The sequence below is a fragment of the Lolium rigidum genome, chromosome 6 (assembly GCF_022539505.1).
Source record: "Lolium rigidum isolate FL_2022 chromosome 6, APGP_CSIRO_Lrig_0.1, whole genome shotgun sequence".
Lineage (NCBI taxonomy): Eukaryota > Viridiplantae > Streptophyta > Magnoliopsida > Poales > Poaceae > Lolium > Lolium rigidum.
This window is the reverse complement of record NC_061513.1, coordinates 55,404,635-55,424,465: the sequence shown is the minus strand read 5'-3', so window position 1 is coordinate 55,424,465 and position 19,831 is coordinate 55,404,635. Positions and strand designations below refer to the sequence as shown.

The 19,831-nt window shown below is 50.0% G+C and overlaps 1 protein-coding gene across 1 annotated transcript; it reads left to right on the top strand.

The window, feature by feature from the left end:
• The first annotated feature begins 1,267 nt into the window (after positions 1-1,267).
• LOC124660722 (NAC domain-containing protein 48-like) lies at positions 1,268-3,512 on the top strand. Its single transcript, XM_047198537.1, has 3 exons — positions 1,268-1,581; positions 1,682-1,956; positions 2,540-3,512. Exons 1-3 carry the CDS (start codon positions 1,413-1,415, stop codon positions 2,978-2,980), a joined length of 885 nt encoding a protein of 294 aa, XP_047054493.1. The 5' UTR covers positions 1,268-1,412; the 3' UTR covers positions 2,981-3,512.
• Positions 3,513-19,831: the final 16,319 nt, after the last annotated feature.

The following is a 19,831-nucleotide window of genomic DNA, read 5'->3' as shown; positions in this document are numbered from 1 at the left end:
TTGTATTGAGATTCTACAAATCAATTAATATAGCAAAAGTCTATGATACTATGCATTAGAGCAAGTACAATAAGGTACAGTCAGCTGGCTATAACAGATAAAATATTATATCTTTGGTTAGTTGGAGGAGTGAGAATATGAGAGAGAAGGTAAGTGGGCTCTTATGCAAGAGCCAGCTCTAGCACGTGCTCCTAGACACTTTGTGAGAGTGAAAGATGAACCATATTTTAATAAAGTAGTACATTATTAGAGTCCACTATTATATATGATGGCTATAAGTTGGCTATAAATGAAATGGCAAACCACTACAGGCAGCTGCTGGCTATACTATTGTTCTTGCTCTTATGGATCTAGTATCATACAAAAGTATCATATACATGATACTACTATATAATACTACCCACTATGGCCAGTCTAAGATCCTTAATAGGCCTTAAAAATGTAGAGATATGCTCTTTTGAGAACAGAGGGTGTATCTGCTAGGCAGCTAGTCCCCTTCTCAAATCTGCTAATCTTGGACGAAGATTTAGTGCACATTAGTACTAGTGTTTTCGGTTTTTGAAAATACTGTATTTTTATGTTTCAAAAAATTATAAAATTATTTATAAATACATATATATGTCATGAATACTCGTGTGAAATTTCAGTAAAAAATATGTTGTACTTTTAGCTAAAAAAATTTATGGCTGCGTATAGACACATTTTATATAGTTTATAATACAACATATTTTCTTCTGAAAATTTTACAGTACGTTGAGGAGATTTCTATATATGTGTAGATTTAAGCTCATATTTTTGATATCTTAAAAATATGTTTTTCAAAATCGAAAACATTGTTGCTCATGTGCCAAAATCAGTTTTCGACCAACCCCCAACTATACACCAAACACGCAAATACATAGCTCATCCCCTCCTGTGCTCTCGAGAAATCTCATGGCCTGGTATCGTGATCGCGTCGACACGACTCATCCTTATCCCACCGCAGCGTGCTAGTACGTGTCGCGTGGCCGTGGCCCCGCGCGCCCCGTCCCCTTCCCGAAACGGAACGCCCGTCCGTCCACGTCAGCGCCTGGCGTGCGGCGCCCGCGTGCGTCCAAGACACCTGACGTAAGCCATGACACAAGCGGCGCCGCCGCTCGATCCTACCTCCACGTGTCCCGGTCAACCGGTCAGCGAGGCGGCATCGCCAGCCACACGTGTCGTGCTCCAAGCCCCTATAAATCCCCCGCGGCTCGCCCGGAACAAGTTTCAAGCCTCCTCTCCCTCTGCAACCACTAGAGCAGAACAAGATTTCTTCAGAAGCACAATTCAGAGCAGCAGTCGGTTTGAGCTGATCGAGTGAGGGAACCAGCGCGAGCTCGCGAGCTTCCTTCAGTGGTGGGATTAGCTGTCGGATCGGGCCGGCCGGAGCGATGATGAGCGGCGGACAGGAGCTGCAGCTGCCGCCGGGGTTCCGGTTCCACCCGACGGACGAGGAGCTGGTCACGCACTACCTCTGCCGCCGCTGCGCCGGCGCGCCCATCGCCGTCCCCATCATCGCCGAGATCGACCTCTACAAGTTCGACCCGTGGCAGCTACCAAGTACGTTCCCATTCATTCCTCGCTCGATCTTCTATCTCATCGATCCTGGACGCCGCCCTTATGAATCTGTAGTTAAGCATGTCGATTTCTTGGTCTGCAGAGATGGCGCTGTACGGCGAGAAGGAGTGGTACTTCTTCTCCCCGCGCGACCGCAAGTACCCCAACGGGTCCAGGCCCAACCGCGCCGCCGGGTCCGGGTACTGGAAGGCCACGGGCGCCGACAAGCCCGTCGGCACGCCCAGGCCGCTCGCCATCAAGAAGGCGCTCGTCTTCTACGCCGGCAAGGCGCCCAAGGGCGAGAAGACCAACTGGATCATGCACGAGTACCGCCTCGCAGACGTCGACCGATCAGCACGAAAGAAGAACAGCCTCAGGGTAAGCAAGCATCCATTCCTCAATCCTCCTGATGAACCACAACACCTACTGCAGTTAATTCCTTCCGATCAGAGTCGAATTACCGTAGATCAGATGGGGGAGCTGAAGATATTTTAGTATCTCGAGTAATAAGATATTTCCATGATAATGCAATTAATATGGCACAGTACTAGATTGTTGCTATCGTGATGAATGGGCGGATAGGCGTTGGCCCATGGATTAATTTGGGCCGTAGAATTTTGACACAAGATGCATGGACCAGGGGGGCCGCACCCCAGTGCAACTTGATCGGTGTGATGTGAGCATTCGATGCTATCACCTCATTCCCTTTCAGTTAGGGTCCAGATTATTCGTCCCGCCCATGCTACAACGACGGCGCCCACAGTGAACGCCGCAAAAATCATATCGCCGGTAGAAAGCATCCGAGCAAGTAGCCAATTCAATAATGCTTCGATAATTGTACTTGGATGTGGAGTACACCTAAAATATTAGGATATTAAGATCGCTTTGATTTGATTCGAGTAGAATAAGTCGTGATGTGAGACGGTTTGTCTGACATGTTCATGGTATCGTTCTGGTGCAGTTGGATGATTGGGTGCTGTGCCGCATCTACAACAAGAAGGGCGGGCTGGAGAAGCCGGAGCCCGCGGAGGAGCGGAAGCCTGTCATGTCAAGCAGCTACGCCGGCCATGGCTCCATGGTGAGCTCCCCGCCGGAGCAGAAGCCCGTACTGACAGGGATGATGAACACCAACGACGGCGGAGGCGTGCCGGCGTTCCCCGACTACGCGGCGTACTACGACCGTCCGTCCGACTCGATGCCGCGGCTGCACGCGGACTCGAGCTGCTCGGAGCAGGTGCTGTCAGGCGGCGGCGGGGAGGTGCAGAGCCAGCCCAAGATCACCGAGTGGGAGCGCTCATTCTCCACCGTGCCCGACCCCGTCAACCCGGCGGCCGGTGGCCTCGGCCTCGGCGGCGACCCGCTCCTCCAGGACATCCTCATGTACTGGGGCAAGCCGTTCTAGGCATCAGCAGCAACGAAGCGATCGGTTGATCCATCGAAGCGCGTACCTTGGCGTTTGTGGTGGTGGCATTGGGGCGATGATGCGGGCGAGCCGCCGTTCCTGACCTGATGAACAGGACATAATTTATTGAGATATTAGCTTGGAAAATGAAGACGAAAAATCAGGTGCTTGATGACGACTGGGAAGGCGGCGATGATACCGTGCGTGGGTCCCCGTGCCCTTGTCTACACATGATGCGGAAATGCATGAAAGCATCCGCTGCATTTCATCACTGGGCGGTTGTGCGAGTGTAGCATGTGTGTGTATATGTGTACATACATGGGACGTACATGATTGGTTCGGTGCAGGGTATTCCTTCTCCTGTTTCTTCATTGGTTATTAGTAGTTCAGGGGTTCGTCGATAGTATGAGAGTAATTTATGCCAGCGGCCACTGTGTGCTGCCAGAATTTAGCAGTACGTGGTGGTAGCGATGGTAGTGTAAGCCATTCATCAAATGAAACTGAATAATACTCATAATGCAGTTGTTGTTGATTCTTTCTTCTGAATAAAATGCGCTGCCAGAAAAGTCTTTCCGTTTGGTAAATTTCCAAATGCGTAACGAGCACGATTTACCTAGGTTGCGCTCCAGCTGGGAAGATAAGCTCGCGCGCGTACGAAGGAAACGTGCTTGCGCCGAGCGCTCTCCGGGAATGAACGAGCGAACAAAAAAAACGTGATCGAAATCAGGTGCAGGCGTTGAACAGACTTTTTTACGTTGAACGCGCGGCTGATTTGTCGATGCGCGGCGGCGCGCTTCCCGGCCGGTCCATGTGCACGTGTACGAGGGCGACCGGATCCCGAGAATTCACGGCGGCGGTGGCGCCTACCGTACGCGCACCTTGACTTTCAGAGCTCATGTTTTCACTCGGATGATGACAGAGTTGGGCGACTCGTGCTTATCGCCGCGCGCCTCCGGTCAGCTGGGCGGCGCGACCTGACGCCGTCAGAACTCACCCGACTGTTCCTGATCACACCCAAGAAGTGTAGGAGTGCCAGTCTGACGAAACCAGTGGCTAGCGATTTAGCACTCCAAGGTTCAACAATGTATTATTCCGTTCGCCTAGGGCGTGTTCGGATATTCGTTGAGTTTTCGTGTATACAGGTACTTGGGCTCTGGCTGTGTGGAAGCTATGTGTGGAAATATAACCTCTAATTCATATTGCCCTTCTAGATTGGTTGCCATCACAAGCACCTCATGCTCGGGCTTGTCGAAGGTGATTCTTCATCGGGAACAAAGTAAACTCACTCATCATGATCTCAAAGCATCGTAACATACTTGATGGCATGTACCTTGTGCTTCATGAGGCGGTTGAGAGCATTCTGGTTGTGCTTCATGAGGCGGTTGAGAGCATTCTGGATAACTATCGGGGAGATGGATGCAACCGAAACATGACCAACGAAGATGATCTTCTTGTGACTATAGTTCTCTATGTGCTTGTTGATGAAAGTAGCGTACTTCAGGTTAGATTATGAGCAACAAGTTAGTTATTTATCATGTGCTAGTTTATGACTTACTGAATGTACTGAATTAAGTGCTACATTGATCCACTTTTATGTGGGCAAAGTAGAATTTCTCCATCATGATAGTTGATGTCTCCTCAACCCAGCACACATTCTCAAGCCTTTTGAGCTTTGATATGAACCAAACTTGATTTCCAATACCGTTGATGGTTGCAAATCTACGACGGGTCAACTTCATGCCCACGGAATTTGTGAACAACCTCCCTTCAGCCTGAATCCCTCACCATTGGAACATCATTCTTGATGAACACACAAATCGTGTTCACGACGGAGGTGGTAGAGCAACTAGCCATGACATGATGTTCCTCTTCCGATTGGGTGGTCCCTATTAGGCACTGGCGTGTATCGAAGCGGCACCAACGGTAACACTCAGTTCGCCGATAGATCGGGTGAGTTATCATTGTCCTACAACACAAATCACAGTACCGAAGCATGGAAATAGTGTTAAGCAATCTATGTCTAACAAGAATGGCATACTCTGAAGGCTTCTAGCTGCCCTTCATTGCTTGCTACCATGTATAAGCGCAAAGGTGGTACAAGGAGAATAACTACACATTGTAGAACCAATCCTCGTACCAGCATTGCGCTTATATATGAAATACACAACAATAGATCAGAAAACGCATTCAACGCACGTCCAGAACATAGATGTACAGCTTCCCCAAGCTACATGATGAAACTATATATAGTTGCGGGCATCAGTTATAGTCAACATGCCAGGATATTGGCCTCCCGTGAAGCTCTCAGCCTTGCACTTGATTTTCATGTTACTGATATGATATGAGTGCTTTTTTTACAGAAATAAAAAAAACTACGTAAGGCAGAGGAAAGAAGATTTTCTTTCCAAAATAGGTTTGCTGAATCTAAATTATCTGAAGATTCAAAATAGTACCATGGACATTATAAACATTTTAGGGAAGCTCCATGAAGTTTTATTTGAAAAAATGCCTTTTGAAGGGTATTTAAAGTTTTAAACTAGGGAGAAGGAAAGCAAATTTTGGGTTTTAAATTTCCTCAATACAAAATTTAATGCTTATGGCTCAAGAAAGAAGTGAAATTCTCCGTGGCATAAAGACATTCTAAATTGACCCGTATCAATGCACTAACATGTTTGCCGAAAAATTCATACAATGTCGCACCTTTTGTCCTATATGAACCATTGCCAACTGTGGTGACAAATTCAGATAGTCTCATCATGTTCACTAAAATTGTTGTTATGTGATAACAAAATGCAGGTTAGTCAAGTAATGCATGCTATTTGGATTCCATTGACGTAGTGATTTATAAATGTACATATGAAATGTTGTCATTAAAAAATTAAGGATGCTGCCCGCCATTATTACCAGTTTCAAGTATTACAAGTCATTGTAGCGAGAGAATTGCAATCTAATCTTATTAGGTATAGTTATGTTCGTCAATACTATAAGAAAACGAGACCATCCTCGACGATGGTGGCAAAGAGAAGAAGTTTCAACCGGAATGGTTAGCTAGAGCATTTCAGTATCTGTTTCTCCCGGTGCAACGCACGGACACTTTTCCTAGTCTATGTCTAACAAGAATGGCATACTCTGAAGGCTTCTAGCTGCCCTTCATTGCTTGCTACCATGTATAAGCGCAAAGGTGGTACAAGGAGAATAACTACACATTGTAGAACCAATCCTCGTACCAGCATTGCGCTTATATATGAAATACACAACAGTAGATCAGAAAACGCATTCAACGCACGTCCAGAACATAGATGTACAGCTTCCCCAAGCTACATGATGAAACTATATATAGTTGCTAAATCAACTATACCACCATTAGATCTAATCTAACGATTCTATACAAGCAGCCCTAACCAACCAAAACTAATAGATCTCAGGTACCGCAGGTAGGTTTCTATGGTTCTCAGAACAAACTGATAGCTCCCCGTCGATGTTGGGGAGGCGACGGAAAATGACCATCGATGGTGAGCTCCACCAGCCGAAGAAGATGGCATCGCTTACCTGCTCGTCGATGAAGAATCTTCCGTAAACGGAGAGCTCGAAAGGGGGAAAATGGTGGCACGGGATTTAGCGGTAAGTAGGGGATGTGTAAATATATGGTGCCATTCGGCGGGAGGTGGCCGAATACTTCCCGCGGGATTTTCCCGGACGTGCGCGAGCTCCCACCGTCCCTCCCTCGCACAAGCTCAGCGCATAATCTCCCCACCGAGCTAGTGGCGGAGCCAGAACTTAAAGTCTGTGTTGTCATTTCGAATCAATGATGTCAAATACACGTGTTTTTCACTTATTTCAAATATTTTTTACAAGATTAATATCAAAATATAAAGGATTTGGCAAAAAGCTGTGTGGTCAATTGACCACACAGCTCTTAGAGCAGGTCTAACAGGCCCCTTATAACCCGCCCACCCCGTAAAATTCCAGCGACATACGGGGCAGGCGCGGTTTGGGCCGTCTAACAGGCCCCGTATTCGGGCCGCCCCGTTTCGGAGGAATACGGGGCCCAGGAAATCGGCCCCTCCGCCCACTATTTATACTGGGCGCAGGTGCGAGTGAGGGGTTAACCCCTCACTCGCTACCCTAGCTCCGCCGTGCGCCGCCGCCGCCTCCACCCTGCTCCGACGAGCAATTCCTTCCTCCCACGCGCCGCATTCGACCCCAGCTCCGGCATGGACGCCCGCCGCCGCAGTAGCGCCTCTCCGGCGAGCGGATCGAAGCGATCCCGCTCGCCGGACAACGTGGAGGACGCGTGGCGCTTGAAATGCAAGCGCTCCGCCGCGGTAGCCGCCGTGCGGCTCTGCAAGTACGGCGGCGCGTACTACATGCCGGAGTCGCTCCGGGACTTCGCCGCCGGTGGGCGGTGGTACCGACAGGATCCGCCGCTCAAGCCGATGAGCGGCGCCGACTTCGACGCGTGGCGCGCTGAGTGGGAGCGTGATCGCGCGGCGAAGGCGGCATGGGCGGCGCGCATCGGCAGCACCAGCGGCGGAGGAGGCGGAGGCGAGGAGGAAGCGGAGGCCGGCGAGGAGGACGCAACATACTTGCGGGCGTTGGCCGAGTCCGAGGTGGAGGCCGCCGAGAAGGCGCGGGCGGAGGCAGACGAACAGGCGGCGGCCATCGCCGCCGTGGCTGAATTCCAGGCGAAGGAGGCTGCCGCCAGGGCGGCGGAGGAGGCTGCCGCCAGGGCGGAGGAGGAGGCTGCCGCCAGGGCGGAGGAGGAGGCTGCCGCCAGCGGGCCTTTCGTGCCATACATCATCCTCGAGTAGCTAGGATCGCTATGTATATGTATGATCCAGTGTATGATCAATGAAGATGAACTATGGTTTCATTTTCCCGGGGTTTTAATTTTTAAAAATACAGGGCGAAATACGGGATCTGTTAGACGAAATGGTTCAGCAAGACGCACTTTTGGGATACGGGACGAAAAACTCGCGTTATACGAGGCAGAGAAATAAGGGGCCTGTTAGACATGCTCTTAACGTGGCTCCACCACTGCACCGAGCGCGAGATGAGGTTGGCTCGTCGGCAATTGCCAAATTTAGCGTGTCTTCTCATACAGGATGAACTGTTTTAAGAAATGTGCGATGTAGAAAATCTTTACGCCGTGGATAACTAAACGGGCCATTTTCTTATTCCTTGATGCGAAAAACTGACTCCTCAAGTATACAACCACGCCATAATTTGCATCTGGATGGCCAGAGCTGCGGCCGCCGTTGTTCCGCGAGGACCTGCTGCTTTATGCCAGGACAAAAACGGCTGACTGCTCCGGCGGAGATAAGGTTAATCTAGCGCATAAAACCGAACGGCGGCGTCGCCTTCCTTCCACGAACTTTCGGCTGACACGCACGTTTGGCCACTGGGCCAGGAATTCTAATGCTCGTTTGTCATTATCTGCTCGTGTTAGCGCCGCTGTCTACGGAATTTGAACGGCCGAGGTTTACTGGTCGTGCACAGGTTCCCGTTCACCGGTTTGGGCGGAAGGTGGCGCAAGTTGGTACTACTCACTTCGTCGTCTGCGCTGAGGATGTTGATTTATTTATAAATCATCGTCTGATTTGTATTCATGCAAGATTAGAGGATGACGTAATGTAAGATTTACTTGCAGAATAATAGCAAGGCCGAATAAAATCCCAAGTGTTGACGTAAGTCCAAGAGTACTCTGTAGCGTCTTTTGAGTGAGCGAAAAAGAAATGTGGGGGTGCTGAATCGCGTGACCCATTGCCCCGCGAAGAGGCGGAAACTTGTAGTTGGTTGGGCAATCTCAGGCCCATATTTTGATAGCTACGTTGGAAATGCAGCCCGTCCCCAAAAATGCACTCGTTGTGACCCAACCACTTCGATCTTCATTTTGGCAATGTGAAGATTTCTGTATACAATGGAGAATGGACACTTTTGTATTCAACTCATTCCATGACTCCCACGAGATAACTGACACCACCAAGTGTGTCTTTTCTACACTTTTGTATACAATGGAGAATGGACACTTTTCTACAACCTCTTGAATTTGGTTTCTAAGGGGACAAAGGCCCTGCTTGGGCCAACCACAATGTCAAAGGCGATCAACAGTGGTGCTGGCGGCGGGGCTGTGCGAGATGCAGCGGGTCGGCCGGTGGTGCGCCGCGGGCTGCGGCCCGTAGGGCCGGGGCACCCCAGTCCCCATCCTCGACAGTGTGTGGCGGCCGCGGTGGCCGCGTGGGCTGTGCGGCGGCTGGTCCGGGGAGCTCAAGCCTGCGGGCGTTGGCGTTCGTCTTCGAGTCTCCGCTTCGGTGTTGTTCGGCGCCCTCTCCTTCGTGGCGTTCCGGCGGCGTCCACGGTGCTCCTTGGCGGTGCTCTGTCGGCCGCATGCTGCGCAGCCCGGCCTCTCATCTCCGCGAGGTGCGGTGGGTGTCGGTCGTGCTCGCGGAGCTCTCTGGTTTGGTGGTGGTGGTGGCTGTGGCGCGGAGTCGGCGCGCCGGGTGGTGTTGGTGGTCTGGCCGGCCCTTTGCGGCGGGTGTGAGGTTGCGACTCTCGCCGGACGAAAGTCTTGTTCGGCTGCGGCCGGAACCGACGGCGGCGGCGCCTTTTGGCGTCGTGACCTCCTTGGAGGCGTCGTCGAGGTGGTGTTCTTGCGCCTCCGCCCGGGTGCTCCGGGGAAACCCCGATTCCTCGTGGGATCGGGCGAGGGCGACACTTTCTCGTGTCATTTTGCCCGTCGGGGTCCTCGCCTTGGTTGCTCCGTCGGCCGGAGGGAGCTGTGGAGCGAGTTGGTTGTCGGCGTCGACGAGCGGTTTGGATTCCTCGACTCGGCGGTCGGGCGAACACGTCTTCGGTTTCGGTGTGCTCCGGGTGAAAACCCTGCACCGGCCTCGGCCGATGCCGGTGATGGCGGCGCTCTCGGACGTCGCTCCCCTCGTTGGAGGCATCACTGTGGAGGCCCTTCACTACAAGTTTGTTGTCCGTGTTGTCTGTCCATTCGGTTTCGTCCTCGGCTTGTCTTCGGCTAGGTGGTGCGCGGCCCCGGGGGGTCGGCGTGGTTGTCGGAGCGGCGGCTCCGTGTTTTGCCTCCGCCTTGTCGCGTTTTGAGGTGTTTTTAGGGTGTCGGCCTTGGCCACTGGGGTGGCTAGGCCGTCGGCTCGTGTGGTGCGCGGCCCCGGGGCCGGCGTGTTGTGTTATGTTGTATCGGTTTTTCGGCTGGTTTCCCTCATAAACTGGCCATTCTCTTCTCCTATATCAATGAATGGCAAGTCTCTTGCCTAGTTTCAAAAAAAAAAAGGCGATCAACAGTTGCAATTCAATTTTGGGTGATGATCCACGTGATGGATATGCATTTTGAAGGTGCCCACACCTTCCAAACAAAAGGTCTCACGCTGGAGGGAACAAAGCCCACTATGGCCATGGCTCCAAGTACTTCTAAGTGGTGGAAAGTTTTTAAAAGAATGGTGTTGTAGAGTCATTGCGCACACCATCTAGAAAAGTTCATAAGTCGGTAAATTGTTGAATGTGGTGTTATCGATCCTTCTTTGCAAGGTATTTGTTGGATCCATGCTCCCTTGTGAAAGGTCTTGCCACATTCCAATTTTTTAGGGGTGGAGATAACATGAATGAGAGGTGCAATATCACTGGATTAGCGCTCACGAAGTGAGGGAGATTCCAAGAATTAGTGTTTTTCCCCATCTCAAGAGTGATGACAAACATAGAAGAGGTCCGAATAGATTTTTTGCATGGGTTTCCGGAGCCCACCCAGATTTTCTCAATGTTCGTCCATTCGTACCATGGCCAGCTCAAGCAAAATCGTTCTACTAAATTTCTGAATACACCATCCAATGTTCTTCAGATTATTTGATGCTATGATACAAGTAGTAATATGGTATTGGCAGATTACAATAAAGCCTTAATTATACATATTATTTGGCCATTTAGTACATGCAAGAAATTTCAAGATTTCGCTGGAAGTAAAGTAATTGAGTGCGATTGTTTAGAAATATCATTGCCAAATGAATAATATTGATCTGCAAATGGACAGCTTTTGTATCTTGAGAATAATAAAATGGACAAATAAGTTTTTTTAAGCAAAAATGGACAAAAAAAAGTTCTTTTTTGAGCTTCCAGATAAATGGACAAAGAAGTACTAGTACTACCGCAAGTCCAGGAGTATTCTTATATGGCCCGAGGGAAAATTGCTCTCGTGAACAGATTGCTGGGCCCGTCGAACCACCAACTTAAAATTTAGATTGGGCCAGATACTGATAGGCCATCACAGTGTCACGTTTCAATTCGTATTGTCGGGAAATGGTGCCGAACTGTCGATTCCAGGCTCTTCTGCAGTTCATTTTTTGAAACGGTGTTGATATATATTTAAGAAGAAATGTTTGGATTACAACCACATACTGCTTGTTCCAACACGCAAGCTGGTGCAGAGCAATACATAACACCACTAGTACATGTTTTACGACTATATGCCACCAAGCTATGAGCTACACCGTTGGCCGATCTTTGAACTTTCTAAATCTGAAGGTCTTGGACTGTTTGAGCGATCTGGTGAGCTTCAGCGTAGACCAAGCTAGCTTGAGATCGCGTCCCGAAGACATGGAATTGAGAGCATTCACTGCACTTTGGCAGTCACTTTCAAGAATAATTGGGCTATTTAGTTTAGCCAACATATGGGTGCCTTCGAGGGCCGCCATTGCTTCAGCTTCCTCTGCAGATTGGCGCCGTGGGATGAGCCCCGAAGCTGAGAGGATAATTTCCCCTTGTGTGGTTCCTCACAACCGCGCCCCAATGGCCGTAGTCAGCTCCGGTGATGAAGGAGTGTTGATTTTTAGATGACCTGGGATAGGACTGCTCCAAGAAGCACACGAATTTACGGGGAAACAAATAGCGAAACAGCAAGGCGGCTCTAAATCCTATCTACGTTTCGTCCCTCTCGTCGGCGACGCTGACACTTCGCTCCGTCTTTGGTGGTCTTGGGACCTTGGAGGTGTAGCGGACCGCGGCCTCTCGCCGGCGGGAAGGTTTCAGTTTTTCGTTTAGTTTATTTTCAGTGTCTTCTTCGGAATGTTGAGGGGCAACGGCTACTTCCTGAAGTCGGAATAAGGTCTTGCCCGTCCTACCCTGATCCGGTGGTGCATAGCGACAGCGGAGGGCGCGTGGAGTTATGTTATATTGTGATCCAAATTCATATACTAAATGGAGGCTAATTCTGACGAGCGAAGTGAGGTCCGTTGCCGGTAGGCTTGGGCCGAAGCGTAGCGGAGTCTGAAGTTAGCCCTTACGTCGTGCCCTGCAGGGACGCCTGCGAAGGGGGGTACGGATCGTTGCCACCGCCTATATATACATCGTGTAAGCCACCGACTAGGGTTTATCAGATTATAAGATAACCCACGGTGTTTGTAAACACTCCCCGATATAGTGAAGTTTTGCTACTTGGTGCCCGTGATTTTTCCCCTTCTGTGTTGGAATGGGTTTTCCACGTTAAATCTTGTGTCCCCTACGTGTGTTCTTGTTTCGTTCTTCGTTATTTGCTTGTCGCTTTTATAACAAGTGGTATCAGAGCCCGTGTTTCAATCTAGGGTTTTGTGACATGTCTTCCTTGAAGTTCGATCTACCGCAGCTAGATTATACCACGAGATTTTCTCTGTGGCAAGTGAAGATGAGGGCGATCCTTACCAAATCTTCTGATATGGATGAAGCTCTTGATGCATTTGGCAAGGAAGATGCCAAGACCTAGACCGACGATGAAAAGAGGAAAGACTGTAAGGATTTTTCTTTAATTCAGCTTCATCTATCCAACAATATCTTGCAGTAAGTGTTGTCTAAGAAATCCGCAGCGGCGCTGTGGTTGAAACTGGAATCGATCTGCATGTCCAAAGATCTAACCATTAAGATGCATGTGAAGATGAACTTGTTCTCGCACAAGCTGCAAGAAGGTGCGTCAATGATGAATGACCTATCGATATTTAGAGAGATCGTTTCCGATTTGCTGTCCATGGAAGTAAGTTATGAGGATGAGGATCTCGCTCTTATACTGTTAGTCTCATTGCCCAATTCTTTTGCGAATTTTCGAGACACCTTGTTATACAGTCGTGATGAACTAACCCTTGCCGAAGTTTATGAGGCTCTCCAAAGAAAGGGAAAATATGAAATCTATGGTGCATGCCGAGGGTTCCTCATCTAAGGCAGAAGCATTGCAGGTCCAAGGCAGGACCGAGAACAGAAAGAACAACTACAACAACTACAACAGAGATAAGAGCAAGACCGATAGAGGTCGCTCAAAGTCCAAGGGACGAGATGGTAAGTTCTGCAAGTATTGCAAGAAAACTAACCACAATATTGATGATTGCTGGAAGTTGCAGAACAAAGAGAAAAGAAACGGTACTTACCAACCGAAAAACAAATATGTTGGTGATGGTAAGGCTGATGTTGTTTCTAGTGATAATTCTGATGGTGATTGCCTAGTTGTATTTGCTGGTTGTGTTTCTGGTAATGATGAGTGGATCCTTGATTCTGCATGTTCGTTTCATATTTGTTGTAACAAAGACTAGTGAGTTTGTGCAGAGTAGAGATGTTGTGCGTATGGGAGATAACAACCCACGTGAGATCGTGGGCATTGGCTCCGTTCAGATCAAGATGCATGATGGCATGACACGCACTCTGACAGATGTGAGACACATACCTGGCATGGCCAGAAATTTGATCTCTCTCAGTATCCTTGATGTTGAGGGGTACAAACACTCCGGCTCTCGCGGAGTTTTGAAGGTATCAAAAGGTTCTCTCGTTCACTTGATTGGTGATATGAATTCTGTAAAATTATATGTTCTTAGAGGTAGCACTTTGTCTGGTATTGTTGCTGCTGTTATTCCTGATGAACCTGGTAAAACTAATCTGTGGCATATGCGTCTTGGACATATGAGTGAACATGGCATGGTAGAATTGCACAGGAGAGACCAGCTAGATGGCTGCAATTAGAGTAAGTTTGAGTTCTGTGAGCACTGCATTTTTGGTAAGCATAAGAGAGTTAAATTCAATGCTTCCGTTCATACCACTAAAGGAATTTTAGATTATATGCATGCTGATGTGTGGGGACCTTCCCGCAAGACTTCACTTGGTGGTGCAAATTACATGCTTACTATCATAGATGATTACTCCAGAAAAGTGTGAGCTTTCTTTCTGAAGCATAATTCTGATGTGTTTGATGCTTTTAGAAAGTGGAAAGTTATGGTAGAGAAGCAAACCGAAAAAAGTTAAATTTCTTCGTACTGACAATGGCATGGAGTTTTGTTCTACTATTTTCAATGATTATTGAAGCGGCGAATGCATTGTCAGGCACCACACCATCTCATATACTCCTCAGCAGAATGGTGTGGCGGAGAAACAGAACCATCATCTCCAAGGCTCGCTACATGTTGTCCAATGCTGGTATGCATAAACGTTTTTGGGCTGAAGCATCCTCCACCGCTTGTTACTTGATAAACAGGTCACCTTGCATTCCGCTTGATTAGAAAACTCCTATTGAGGTGATGGGGTTCGTTGCATAGAAAACAAAACAATTCCTACCGCAAAGACGAATAAATCCAAGATCTAATCTATGGAACACCCAAGATCTAATCTACAAGATCAGAGCAACGAGATGGAGATGAGACTAACCCTCGAAGATTCCAAAGCCTACGAGATTAGATCTCGTTGTTGGTGTAGACGATCGTCCCCAGTGCTGCAATCCGGCAGCACTTCCGTACTCGGTCGCGCGTACGGTGTCGATGAAGCCCTTCCTCTCCCCGTTCCAGCGGGCAGCGGAGGTGTGGTAGATCTCCTCCAGGTTCCAGCAGCACGACGGCGTGGTGGTGGCGGTGGAGGAAGAAAAGCTGCAGGGCTTCGCCTAAGCCGGAGCAGCGTATGGTGGAGGAGAGAGGCGGCCAGAGGAGGGGGCTAATCATCGGGTGGTGGCCGGCCACCCCCACCCCTCTTTATATAGGGGGCCAGGTCGGCTGGGGTGGCCCCCTTTCCCATCTAGGGTTAGGGGCGGCGGCGGCCAAGTGGGGGGAAGAGGGATTTCTTCCCCCCCCCCCCAAGTTGATCCCCCCTAGGGTTTTGGGGAAACCCTAGGGGTTTGGCCGGCTGGGCCTTGAGGGGCATGTGCCCCTGGCCCATTAGGCTAGGGAGCACCCCCTCGGCCCATGCTAGGCCTCCTAGGGTCGTGGGCCCACTGGTGGGACCCCCGGAACCTTCTAGAACCTTCCCGGTCATCCACCGGAAAAATCCCGAACTTTTCCGAAACCTAGAAATCAACTTCCCTTATATGAATCTTATTCTCCGGACTATTCCGGACCTCCTCGTGACGTCCTGGATCCCATCCGAGACTCTGAACAAACTTCGTCTCCATACCATATTCAAATCTACTTATGCGACATCGAACCTTAAGCGCGTCACCATACGGTTCGCGAACTATGCAGACATGGTCGAGACTCCTCTCCGAGCAATAACCAATAGCGGGATCTGGAGATCCATAATGGCTCCCACATATTCAACGATTACTTAGTGATCGATTGAACCATTTTCATACGATGCCGATTCCCTTTGTCACGCGATATTTTACTTGTCCGAGGTTTGATCATCGGTATCTCCATACCTTGTTCAACCTCGTTACCGACAAGTACTCTTTACTCGTACCGTGGTATGTCATCTCTTATGATCCAATCATATGCTTGCAAGCTAATCAGATGACAGTCCACCGAGAGGGCCCATAGTATATCTATCCGTCATTAGGATGGACAAATCCCACTATTGATCCATATGCCTCAACTCACACTTTCCAAATACTTAACCCCATCTTTATAACCACCCATTTACGCAAATGGCGTTTGATGTAATCAAAGTACCCTTCCGGTGTAAGTGATTTACATGATCTCATGGTCGAAGGACTAGGCAAATATGTATCGAAAGCTTATAGCAAATTGAACTTAATGACTTGATCTTATGCTACCCTCATTTGGGTGTGTGTCCATTATATCATTCACCTAATGACATAACCTTGTTATTAATAACATCCAATGTTCATGATCACGAAACCATGATCATCCATTAATCAACAAGCTAGTTATACAAGAGGCTTACTTGGGACTCCTTGTTGTTTACATAACACACATTGTTGGGGGGATGACCCCCGGTATGCCAAAGATATGCCATACCGGATGGTCTCACCCTTCAAGATACCGGTTTAATATTCATACCGGAATAAGAAAATAGAGTTTGGCTAAGTAAGTTAAGACGGTATCCCCAAAGAGGGGTATACCGGAACCAGGAGGAAAAGATACCGGCATGACGGAAGGGAGAACATGCCGGCTGGCCGGTCCAAGATTCCGTCAGGAGCTAAAAGACAAGGATGAGCTAAGCAAAGTGGCTTTAAACGAAGACTAGGAGACAAGGAGGGGGATGACGGTCAAAGAGGCCGGAGGACGTCAGCCTCTACGTTTAAAGAAGACCAAGGCGTCATCTATGATTAAAGTAGCTTTATAAAGTATCTTTGTAAAGTAGTTTGTCTAGTCAAAGATCCCATTAGGGTTTCTTGTTCTGTAAGCCACCCTCTCCCCTATATAAGGAGAGGGGGCAGCTTCTTTTACATGCGCGATCCACAGAGAGAGAAGAAACCTGTAACCTATCTTGAGATCAATGAACATGGTGATCTAGAGCGAGTTCGTCCTTGTGTCTTTCTTCTTTTACCTCTGGCCCTGGCCATGTTCTTGAGGAAAGCATCCGGAAGTTCATCCATCTAGTCACAAACCCTCCCCCGAATCCTCTAGCGTCCATTCGGCCCCAAGATAAGCCATCCCATGGCATCTGCTCGTTCACCACGACGACAGTTGGCGCCCACCGTGGGGCATGAAGTGGCGCTTGCTGGAGTTCATATTCGGGCGGGCATCCTCGACGTCAACGGCGAGCGCACGGTGTCCGCGCTCGTGCAAAGCCTCTACAACATCGACTTCATCAACGATAACGCTGGCTGCTTCGCCAACGGCGGCATGTTCCCGCAGAACGGCCGCACCATCGAGTTCGGCAGCATCCGCGTCTACCTCGGCACCGTCCCTGTGCGCCAGCACCTCTCGCCGGTGTTGGTGGCGCCGGATCCGCCAAGATGGCTGAGTGCTGGCCGCGCCGCCGGCAGCGTGGAGGTCATGATGGCTGGTGCGGTCAACACCGGCAAGGGAGCTGTGGAAGAAGGAGCTGAACGTGCGGCATCGACTCGCCCGGCAAAGCCACCGCTGGAGCGTGACGCCGGCATCGCGGGAGCATCGTCAGCACCGCCGGCAACACCTCTTCAAGCTGCGATGAACACGCTGGCCACGCCCATCGCGCAGAACATCGATCCGGCAAAGGCTCAGGAGGAGTTGGAGGCCACGCGCAAGGCCCTGCTTACCGGCGGCGCCGACATCATCCGGGCGCAGCGCGAGCTGAACCTGACCCTACGTGAGTACAATGCTGCCCATGGCTTTGCTTCAGTTAGTGCTCATGCTGCTAGGATGCCGGAAAACCGGCTTAAAGCTCGCAATTTAGATCAGGATTTGCGTAAAGAAGTTCTTGCCGGCAAAAGCGCATCTGTATCTGTAAGCATCGTAGAAAAGCCTAAGTACAGTAGTCCGGATAAAACTATAAAGGCCGCTAAAGCTGCAGTAGAGTTGTGTGAATCCCTTTCTGGTGATGAGTTGGCAAAGCAGCAAGAGCGTGTGAAAGAGCTGTTGAAAACCATTGAGCAGCAAAATGCAGAGCAGCTGGCTAAGCTGAACGAGGCAGTGGCCTCAAAATCCGCGCGTTCAACAAAGAATGCCGGAAGCAAGTCCCAGGGGCAGGCATCATCGCCTCATCCGGACAAAAGAAAGGAAAAGAATGCACGGCAGATGACTGTGTATGACCCAGTTCTTGCCGGAAAACAGAAAGCCGGGCAATATGATGCCGGTAGAAAAAGCCAAGGGGCAGATCGGGGCTATGCCAAGGGAGGCTATGCCGGCAACAATCATGCCGGTAGATATGAAACCGGGCAAAATTATCAAGCCGCAAGAGTGGCGTGTGTGGATGAAGAGATGCCACCACCAGGGTACCGGCAAGCAAGGGCCGCGGAACTGGAAGAATACGATGAATCAGATTCCGAGGCGGAACGAACAAGAGTCCGCCGGAACCCTTTGGGAGAACGCCTAGGGGAAAGATGTCTGCCAGACCGGGATGCGAGGCACAGGCTGGACAGAGTACGGTTATCTGCGATAGTTGAATGTGAAGGACCTCCTGGTCCAAGGTGTTTTGGCCCTCGGATCATGAGAGAAGAACCACCGGTGCGCAATTTCCAGTTGCCCCGAGACACGAGAACGTACGATGGTACGACCAAGCCGGAAGACTGGCTAACAGATTATGTCACAGCAGTTTACGTGGCTGGTGGTGGAGTAAACCGGCGTTGGGCAGTAAGAATCATACCGTCTTACCTTGTGGGTCCTGCAAGGATCTGGCTAAACAACTTGCCGGCAGGAAGTATTAACGGATGGTTGGACTTTGAAGAAGCATTTGTGAACAATTTCAGCAGCACCTACAAGAGGCCAAACCGGCCCCAACAGCTTGCGCTGTGCCAACAGCGTGCGGGAGAACCAGGACCGGGATTATCTCACCCGGTGGAACTCAATGAGAAACACATGTGAAGGAGTGATTGAGGCACAAGCCATTGCTTGGTTCGATCGAGGATGCCGGAGAGGATCACCTTTGTGGCAAAGGCTGCAGAGAAGCATGCCCACAACGCTAGCAGAGATGATACGTGTGGCAGACAGCTATGCATTGGGAGACCCAATGCAGCCGGCGGTACAAGCTGAGCCGGAGCAGTCGAATCCGCACCAGCAGCAGTACCGGGATAACCGCAACAACAAAAGAAGGGAAGATTTCCCGGATCGAAGATATGCATCGCAGCAAGTTGCTGCCGTGCAAGAAAATTCTGACGCCAGCGGCAGTCAGAGACAAAAACCGGATCGCAGCCGTGGGCGGGTCCTAAGAAGCAGTGGGTAGAAAAGAAACCCTGGGGCCAGAAAAAGAACTGGCAGGAACCCGTGAAGTACACCATGGAAGCCGCCATGGACCAGCCTTGCCGGTGGCACACACCGAATCCGGATCACCCGTCAAATCATTTGACGAAGGATTGTTCTTGGACCAAGTTCTTGATGCAGAAAGGAGCGGTAAAGGATGCGCAGGCGCCAGGGGGCCCAGTGCAGCAGCAACAGCAGTTACCACCTCCACCACCGCTTACCGGAGCAAACGCCTTACCGGTACAGCCAAACAGGCAGCAGTACCAGCAGGTTAACCGGGTGGAGCAAAATAATGATCAACCACCTCCACCGGCACCTTTAGGCCGGAATGTTTATGAGGACCCGCACCTGTGCATGGTTGTCTTTGTCACTGAGCCGATGGACAGGCAAAGTGTGCATCGTCGTTCCATGGAGGTGAACGCCGTGATGCCGGCAGTTCCAAAATACATGCTGTGGTCAGATCAGGAAATCACCTGGTCGTTCAAGGATCACCCCAAAGTCATGCCGAATCCGGGTGGATACGCTCTCGTGGTGGACCCAATCATGAAGGGGCCGGAAACTCGGGTAAAATTCAGCAAGGTGCTGATAGACAATGGTAGCAGCATAAACATCATGTACAAGCACACCATGCGTACGCTTGGCATAACAGAAAACATGTTGCAGCCAACTCACACAACTTTCCATGGGATTGTTCCCGGTTTGTCTTGCGCCCCGATAGGGAAAATTCGGGTGGATGTGTCGTTTGGAGGACGCGATAATTGTCGTGTGGAAAACCTTGAGT

Coding starts and splice junctions, on each gene's coding strand:
- LOC124660722 (XM_047198537.1), top strand. CDS start 1,413: ATGATGAGCGGCGGACAGGAGCTGCAGCTGCCGCCGGGGTTCCGGTTC. Junction 1,582..1,681: donor CGACCCGTGGCAGCTACCAA/GTACGTTCCCAT, acceptor CTTGGTCTGCAG/AGATGGCGCTGTACGGCGAG. Junction 1,957..2,539: donor GAAAGAAGAACAGCCTCAGG/GTAAGCAAGCAT, acceptor GTTCTGGTGCAG/TTGGATGATTGGGTGCTGTG.